Here is a 9,474-nt window from a genome sequence, read left to right on the forward strand (position 1 = left end):
ACCCCCCAAAAGTACACTCACACAACCCCCCATCCTGTATGCACAGGCACCCCTCCCAGCCCTTGAGGCTGCTAAGCCACAGATCTGGGACAGTGAAGGGATGAATAAGCTTATAAATGCTCCTGACCGTGTATCAGTGGCCAAGGGCAGCTCAGGCTTTCTTTGATCACCCTCTTTTATTCGGACTGAGTTACTTATTCATCTTTAACACACACAAACTTACTAACAGAGCCCCTTATAACCAGTTGAACTAGTTTGATGCAGAAAAGAGTGTTTTTTGTTATAAAGTTTTGTAACAAGTTGTTGTTGAGTGGTGACAGCGTTATTAAGGTGTTATAGTATGTGGATGTGGCTCATCAACATTGTAAATGTATGATGGCTGCATCTTTCGATGGGGTGGCCTAAATTTGTCGCATATCAGGTTTTGGTCACCTTTCAAGTCCTGCCATACACTGACCCGCAGGTGCTCACTACGCATGCGCCTTTAAAAACTCTTTAAATACCCCAAGTCATCTGCCACAACAAAACATTCCGCTGTCAGCCAATTCACGGCTGTACCCAAGTAGTTACTGGCACACAGAGGCCGATACAGGTACACGCAAAATATTTACTTTTAAATACACAACTTCTGTTATTAGCCACGATCGAGAACCTGCCCGTGTAATAACGAATTTGACCCGGAGTCGTAGAGGCTGTGCAGGGTGAAGTCGGGGGAGACGGACAGGAAAAAAACAAAGATGGCTGTGTAGCCAGAGAGACGAGTCCCAACAGAACTGTCTCTAGCCGCGGCTTTAATCACCGACAGGTCTCGTGGGTCCCGTGGACAGTCAGTCGGTACCGGAGCAGGGACGTTAGACGAGCAGCCGAGCTGGGCCGCGGGTGCACATCGTCGTAATCTGCTGTCATTGCGAATAACGGCGTCGAGAGCTCAACAACAGCTGAGGGACGCCTGAGTTGTTTTTGTTCTGCCTGGGCAAAGGGAGAGGACTGCTGTGTTTTTGTCAACGTAGCTAGCACATAGTCTGCTAGCCTCACTGTAAGTCAACAAAACTAGTCAACATTTAATGTAGTCGTTATTACATTTATGCACATGATCTCGTTATTACACAATCATTGGCTTGTTAAATTCCAAGTTTCTAAGTGTAGGGTAGCATTAATAATAAGTTAGCCCGCATTCCTTTCTGACAGCCTGCTGCCGTAGCGTTAGCCTGGCTAACGTTAGCTAGCTGTCAGCTGACCGTTAGCTTGACAGGTTGTGAGCTAGCTCTGAGCTAACCTGCTAATATTTCGGGCTCAGCCTGGTCGCGGCAGGTACATCTCAGACATTTCTAGACACTCGTCGCCATGTCTTCACTGGAAGAGAGAGACGTGGGCGTTGCGGCCGCCCCTGGCTCCTCCTCGGCCGGCCTGGGGGTCGGGGCCGTGGGGGCAGCGGTGGAGGCTGTCGCCGGGGTCGCTGCCATGCAGGAGGAGGTCGGGATACGACGAGAAGGGCCCGAGCCTGACCCAGACGAGCCACCCAAGAAGAGGGTGAAAATGCCCGAGGGAGAGTCAGGAAAGCTGGAGGAGAGACTGTACTCAGTGCTGTGCTGCACCGTGTGCCTAGACTTGCCCAAGGCGTCTGTATACCAGGTAAACGTGGTGTCAATCATAAATCCCCCCCCCACCCTCATAACCCCTAAACCTACCGTCAAACAACAGTAAACAAGCTGGACCCCATACTAGAAGACCCCACCTTGTGTCCCAACCCCTCAGTCCCCAGTGTCAACCTGTTGAATGTGTTGGCCAGCTCCAGTTATTTTTAGTGATTCTAGATCCAACACAGGCCCAAGTGTCTATACTGCAAACTGAGCCACGAGGCTGAGTCCAGACACACCCAGGCCGGGTGGGTCAGCTGTGCAGGCTCAAGTTCATAACATTATACTGTGAATTATCCTCAAATAACCCTCAGCAAAAGCCACATCCCCCAGCCCCAGCCCCCAGAATTGAAACATCTGGAATTCAACAAATATCTAAATTTTAATTATATACTTCCCTCCCCTTGAACTGACCCCAGTAGTCTCCTTAATGACCACAGACTGCTCTCTTCAATGTCAAGTGAACACATATGTATTTAATGATTGTTCAGTTAGTCTAAACATTTACACACCCTGCTGTGCCATGCAGCACACACATTTTAAACAGTTATTTAACATTTATTAACAATACAGTGTAAACACAAGTTGACATTCCACACAAAATATTTTACTGTTAACAGACACACATATAAAAATGTATCGATTATGAGAAGTATGACCAATAAATTACATTAGACCTGTCAGTCCATATATCCCACAGGCCTTAGCCATAAAAACACACACACACTTCCAGATCTCTCTCCTTTATAAAAGTACATAGTAAATTATAATCTTGGTGTAATATTTTCAGTTGTGCAGACAGTCTTTTGTTGTTGTTGCTTGCTTGGGCATCTTGAACCAATCCATTGTTAAAATGTAACTGAAATGAAACTAGACTCTAAGGAAATGTAGCTAGCATTAGCCAAACATGTCTAATGACATCTCCCCCAAATGACGTGTTTCGATTTGAGTTTTAGTCCAGAATAGTCCCTGTTTCTTCATTAACTTCCCCCACAATATCTATTTTTAAGAAGTCCCAATTAATGCTCTTAATACGTGCCACAACCCTTGTAACAAATGATCCAGACATTGTTGTCATGAGATTTGACAAGAGAAAGTTTACAGATCTTATTACAGTTTTCCATTTTCCTTTCCAGCTTGCACATCTCTCATATTATGTCATGTGGTCCTTGTGCCTCTTCCCATTCAAAAAACCTCAGTAATTACGCTTTTCACTTTCTTCACACATTTTGTTTTACTGACCTGTTAACCTTTTCTCCACCACAGTGTACCAATGGACATCTGATGTGTGCAGGCTGTTTCATCCACCTTCTGGCTGATTCTCGTCTCAAGGAGGAACAGGCTACATGTCCCAACTGCAGGTAAACCAAGTTCACTGTAGTTTAGTTTGGTTTAGATGACATGGACATAACAGTAGCATTGGAATTGCAACATACAATTATGCACAAGTACCACATGCACTGTATTTAGTGTTTGTAGCAAAACTTTTCCAAGCAGTGCACACAGAAATTCATGTAGCTACTCAGTCTAAATCAGAAGAAGCTGGTTACGTAGATTAATGAACTATGTAATGCTTGCTAATATTATTGTCTCCAGCAAGAAAAACAAAAATGCAGTGATGACTTGTTATGATGACACCTATAGCTGCTCTGAGTTTAAATCCATTTACACATACTTCTGTGTGTGTGTGTTTTAATCTAATGCAATAGGAATTCACATTATTTAAGTGGTATTACTTAATGAGACAAATTTAGCTCTTGTACAATTTTCCAAAATCTCTTCTACATTTATCAGAATAAAAAGAATAACTTTCTGAATGTGTTCTGCCTAATCCTGCAGTATATGTTGAAATTACCACCGGCAATGGACAAAAGCACAGTGCAACTTTCCTACTGCTCAGACAACTACTCGCAGTTGTACATTGTTCACAAACTTGTATGAACATACTGTGCATACCACAAATATTATACATATGACATTGCACCAAGGTACAATTCGTGGTTTTCTGTGTTTGTGTAGGTGTGAGATCAGCAAGAACCTGTGCTGCAGGAACCTTGCGGTGGAGAAGGCTGTCAGTGAGCTGCCGACAGAATGTACCTTCTGCCTAAAACAGTTCCCCCGCTCCAGCTTAGAGAGGCACCAGAAAGAGGAGTGTCAAGACAGGTATACACCACACACTCACATGCACACACACAAATTAATTGAAAAGCAAATTAACTTTTTCCCCCCAAGATAAGAAATCTGCCATACCTTTATTCAGATCTTGAATGGAAAGTGTCTCAAAAATTAGTTCCAATCAGTTTTCCCACAAATGTGCTTCAACAATAAAATGAAACAGCTACAATCACATCAACTGACTTCAGACTGCAATGAAGTTAATCAGAAACATGAAAATGGAAGCTGTGCACATACATAACGCACATAAATGACTAAATCACCAGTAAGATTGTATATACATGGGTGTGTGTGTGAGTTTTAACTCAGCACAGTAGCCAGTCACATGGGGTTAATTTGGCGAAGATGGAGGAGCGTGTGACGTGCGGCTTCTGAGGAGGAAAAACAGCTGATGTGATTACAGACTGCGTGTTTGTTGTCTGTGACGCTCTGTCCGTTTGTGAATTTGCAAGCATGAAATCCTGTGGGGTTGTTGCTATAGCAACAAGTGACCCCACTCAGGACAGCAGTGCCCGTGCTAGTGTTGCCATGACGACAGCCACGGCAAGTCACTCGCCAGGTGTTTTTTTTTTTTTTGGTCGGGTCAGACAGAAAAAATGTGCCTGTCTCCTGAGAGGATCCTGCTGCTTCTGACAGAAATGTCATGTTGTTATCTTTAGGAATCCCACCATCACATCTGTGAGGATGGGATGCACATTTAATATGCAGAAATTACAATCAGTGATTACAGGTATTTTACTGTACTGTGTTAAAGTAGTGAATCCTGTTAAAATTCCTTTAGGCAGAATCTTGAATCTCTAGCAGCTACTTGGTAATATGTATGTGGTTTTAATTATCCTTGGTTCACCACTGAAGCTAACTAGTACCTTTCACATTATGAATACCTCACCGTAATAAAGTAACAGGTATTCATTGAGCACCTGTATACAGGATGTAACTGATATGAATCTATGTCTTTCCCTCCTTTAGTTTGGCTCACAGCGAACACTTATCATTAGTACTGTGTTAATTATCCTTGGTTCAAGACCTAGGTTAATTAGCACCTTTGATATTATTAGTACCGTCCTTGCACTCACTGCAAGTAAGTAGCCTGTATTCATCACAGAGCACGTCTATGAAGGAACTAAATTATATAACGCCACGTCTCTCCTTCCCCGAGTTTTGTCTTATAACTCAAACTTGCCATTATGTTGCCAGGGTGACGCAGTGCAAGTACAAGAGGATCGGCTGCCCTTGGCAAGGTCCGTTCCATGAGCTGCCAGCGCATGAGAGCGAGTGCTCCCATCCCACTAAGACCGGTACAGAGCTGATGGGAATCCTGGGAGAGATGGACCAGAACCACCGCAGAGACATGCAGCTCTACAACAGCATCTTCAGCCTGCTCTGCTACGAAAAGATTGGGTTTACAGGTATATACATGATGAACATGTTGAACAAAGTGCGCCACTTCTGAATCCCACTCTTGACCCTTCTCCACGTTTCAAAACTTGTCTTGTCCATCCAGAGGTGCAGTTCAGGCCGTACCGCACCGACGACTTCATCACTCGCCTGTACTACGAAACGCCGCGCTTCACTGTCCTCAACCAGACGTGGGTGCTGAAGGCCCGAGTGAACGACTCCGAGCGCAACCCCAACCTCTCCTGCAAGCGCACCCTCTCCTTCCAGCTCATCCTCAAAAGCAAGGTACGCACATCGCCCTGTCTGTCTGTGTTTATTTTTAAAGTTTAAGGCACATCACAGTCTACCAGTCTCTAAAATTTTGGAGCTGTACTGAGAGCTTGAGCATAAATCCTGAAGCCCCTAAATTTAACAATAAGACACTGCGACACAAGAACCCAAATGATTCATCAGCTGATATTATTGGCAGATTTTAGTTTATCAAGGGTGTATCGATCTCATCAATTAAAGCTGCAAGGATTGTGTTCAACATTGATCAGTCTACAAATGACTACTATAAGTATTTTCTTTGTTAATTGTTTTGGTTTCTGAAATGTCAGTAAATTGTAAAAACTAACAGTTTCCATAGCTCAGAGTGACAGTTTAAAACTGTTTACTTCAACAAGAGATCAAAGTCCAAAGTCCGTTAAATATTACATAAGACAAAAAATAAAGAATGAGTTGATTATGAAAATAGTTGCAGATGAAATTTTCTGTTGATAGACTGGCTGATCATTTCAGCTCTGTGTCTGATAGTAACAAGAAATTGCAGTATTGAAATAACTAAGACAGATTTGAGGTAATTTAAACATTATTGCCATTACATAGTTTGCCCACCAGAGAGCACTGACAAGTTTGATTTTCAGCTGGAATTCTTACACATGTTGGTCACAGTAAGCAAATGATCGTCTTTATGGTGAAAAAACTAATATTGGCCAATACATCTGACATCAGTACAGGTCAGGCTCTGTACTCAGCACATGTTCTGGCTAATACATGGTGTTTCTGTGCGTGCAGGTTAACTCTGCCCTGGAGTGCTCCTTCCTGCTGCTTAAGGGGCCGTACGATGACGTGCGGATCAAGCCAGTCATCCACCACCACTCCTTCAGCAACGACGCCAACGAGACCGACTATGTCCCCCTGCCCATTTCCGACTCGGTGGAGTGCAACAAACTGCTGGCCGCCAAAAACATCAACTTGCGCCTGTTCATCTTCCAAGTCCAAAAATAAAGAGTGAGGGAAGAAGAGGAGGAGGAGAAAGAAGAAGAAGGGTGATGGAGGACAAGGAACAGAGAGAGAGGAAGATTAAAGAGAGACACCACTGAACCACTGATACCTCTTAACACCTGCACACACACACACACACAAATACACACATATACTCACCTCACAATCACGCAGGGTACACACGCCTCCACACACACACACACACACACATATATACAGAAACACACACACACACACACACACACACACACCACTAATTACACTTACCTCCTTTTACAAGATAGTGAGACCCCCATTTGCTCGGGGGGAGCTGTGAGTTGCTATGGAGATGGGTGGGCATTGATATGGGATGGAGGGGTGGGGTGAAACCTGCAAAGGCATAGGTGGGGAGGGGGGGGTGTCAGAGTGCAGCAAGTGAGCGAGCGAGCGGGAGACGGAGGGAGGGGTGGGCGGGTTGTGAGGCAATTGATGTGTACCCGAGGGGGCTCCCCGAGGTGAGGCTGCATCTGACCTTTCACCCCCCTGACACCCACAGCCAAAGGTAGCACACACACCAACCAAAGCAGGATTTGCTGGGTGCGTTTGTCTTGTGCGTGTTTATGTTTGTGTGTGAGTGTGTGTGTGTGTGTGTGTGTGACAGAGAGTTAAGTGACGGACCCTGGAGTGCGGCCCACACTCTGTTTGCATGTTCAAATGTCCCGAACACATGTGATAATGTGAAAACAGAGCGTCTGACTCTACTGAGCTGTTCTTTGGACATGTGACGGGACGTTGAGGGTGCGTGTGTGAGAGAGAGCAAGTGTTTGTGTGTGTCTTTCCCCACCCTCCCTCTACGCAGTTTCGTCACCTTTCCCCTCTGTTCTGGCAAATGTTCCCTTTTCGTGTCTCAGACTTTTCCAGAGCAGAGGAAAGATGGCGTCCCCACTTTTAACCCTCTTATCTTTCAACAACAGGAGAGATGGCCTGGCTGCATGCTATTTTAGTTCCTCGACTTATTCCTCCAGCTGTGGTTATATTTAACCTTCAACACTAATATCGTTTTTATTTCTCTTAACCCTGAATATTTAAGTACCTGTGAACTTTTTTCTTTTTAGTTGGGTTTTAAGCGTGTGATCGGCTGCCTGTGTGTGTGTGTGTTAACAGAACTGTGAGATTCCTGTTAAAAAAAAAAAAAAAAAAACATGTCCTGAACCAGAGTACAATCTTTAGAGTACAGGACCAGCAAGACTGGATTACAGACAGACCTTCAGGAGCCCCAGGTTCACTGTGTCAGTTGTAGCTAACTCTTTAAGTTATTAATTAATCTGCAGATTATTTTCTCAGTTAATTGTTCAGTGTATCAAAAGTTGTAAAAACCACTCATCACTACTTCCCAGAGCCTAAAGTGACACCTGTAGATTGTTTGTTTCAGTCCAAAACAAAAAGATACTTAATTTACTATCATACATAACAGAGACAAGGAGCAAATCTTCATATTTAAAATGAAATGAAAACAAAAAGGAAATGATTAATCCATTTTCAGAATAGTTACAGATTAATTTTCCAATTTGTTTAGGAATGTGGACTGTTATAGTACCATTTAAATATTATGATGTGATCTTATGGCCCTGTGTCAAAATCTAGGTCCCCCACCTTTACTATTATAGTTTATATTGTGCTCCCATGGTGCATTTTTCACTATTTTCCAAAACTGCTTTTTTTTTTTTGTTAAATTTTCTCTGTTCTTCATTTCAACGCACTCACTGGAAATATCATTTCCTGCCATCATGGGAGAACAGCTGAATTCTTTTGCCATCAATTTAAAGAGTCAGCAGCTTTCACCCAAAACTAGAAGTGTTACAAATCTGATGAATACTAAGAAAATTGTGTGTTTCAGTAAAAGTACCACAAGCTAACGGACACACAGGAAACCTGGGGTCAGGTCAGGTAGTATTCCAGTAAGAGAGTATTGGTTGGATTCTGGGACTTTGTCCAAAATATAATGAGGATGTTGGGAACCCGAGGACGACAGGAGCCCAGCTGCAAGATTTTTTTTTACTCCCAATCAGACCTGACCCAGCCACAGGGACTAGTCAACAACCGCAAAAGGAACGAAACCCAAACTGTGAGCGCAGAGTCTCAGGGCGATCTGGACTTCGTTGAGTGCTCGGAGCTCAGCCGGCCTCTGGAGAGGACTTTCTCTGGAAGATCAGACTTTGGGTGGTGATGGATGATGTGTGTATGTGTATGTGTGTGTGTGTGTGTGTGTGGCAGGGGTGGGGATTGGGGGGGGGGTTTACCTTACCACAGTGACATATTAGTGTTAGACTTACTTGAACGAGAACGAGAAGATGTTACTTAAGTAGATTCTACTGTAAAGCAGATAGATCTCTCTCCTCCTGACCTCTACTTCCTGTATTTCTGTGTTTTAATGCTTCGTCTCTATGCCAGTGGACTCACTCATCTCACTATGGCTGTACATGTGCCTTTTATTAAAGATCATGGAACCTGCACTGCTGCTTTTATGTGTGTGTGAGTGTCTGAATGTAGTAAGGACAAAAATAGAGCCGGCTTTGTGAAACCATCGGTCGGTATAAATTATGCATTCAGTGCCGCAGTTATGAAATCTAAATTTAATTTTAAAGCCTTGTGTGGATGATGGATATGTTTCATTGAATCTGATGAGGAGAATATGAATCAGTTTCAGTACAAAAATGAATTACCCAGCATCAGAACAATAACACATTGGCTTATCAGTTAAAGCTCGCATGAAAGTGAAAGTAGTTTTATCACTCTGGTGTAAAATGTCAGCTGCCTGAAGACTCACAAGGGAAAGAATTTTATATGATACAATATTCCTGTATGTTTGGAGAGATGAATATAGTTTTGAGCTGTGAAGGCTTCTCTCACTGCAGACATTTTGACTTGTCACAGCAGGAAAGGCCCAGGTGTTTCTGATAACATTAACGATGGCTCTGTTCTACTCAAGACTCCCAGAAATTAATTCTTGTTATTTACA

The 9,474-nt window shown here is 43.4% G+C and overlaps 1 protein-coding gene across 2 annotated transcripts; it reads left to right on the forward strand.

The window, feature by feature from the left end:
• The first annotated feature begins 495 nt into the window (after positions 1-495).
• zftraf1 (zinc finger TRAF-type containing 1) lies at positions 496-8,968 on the forward strand. 2 transcript variants are annotated; one of them, XM_018697531.2, is made up of 7 exons: positions 496-1,036; positions 1,298-1,632; positions 2,904-2,998; positions 3,657-3,800; positions 5,010-5,221; positions 5,317-5,495; positions 6,267-8,968. In XM_018697531.2, the coding sequence occupies exons 2-7, from the start codon at positions 1,345-1,347 to the stop codon at positions 6,477-6,479; spliced, it is 1,131 nt and encodes a 376-aa protein (XP_018553047.1). In that variant the 5' UTR covers positions 496-1,036; positions 1,298-1,344; the 3' UTR covers positions 6,480-8,968. The 2 variants fall into 2 exon arrangements, with proteins under 2 accessions (XP_018553047.1, XP_018553046.1); XM_018697530.2 differs by having other exon boundaries at positions 496-1,632.
• Positions 8,969-9,474: the final 506 nt, after the last annotated feature.

Source organism: Lates calcarifer, linkage group LG3, assembly GCF_001640805.2.
Source record: "Lates calcarifer isolate ASB-BC8 linkage group LG3, TLL_Latcal_v3, whole genome shotgun sequence".
Classification (NCBI taxonomy): Eukaryota; Metazoa; Chordata; class Actinopteri; family Centropomidae; genus Lates; species Lates calcarifer.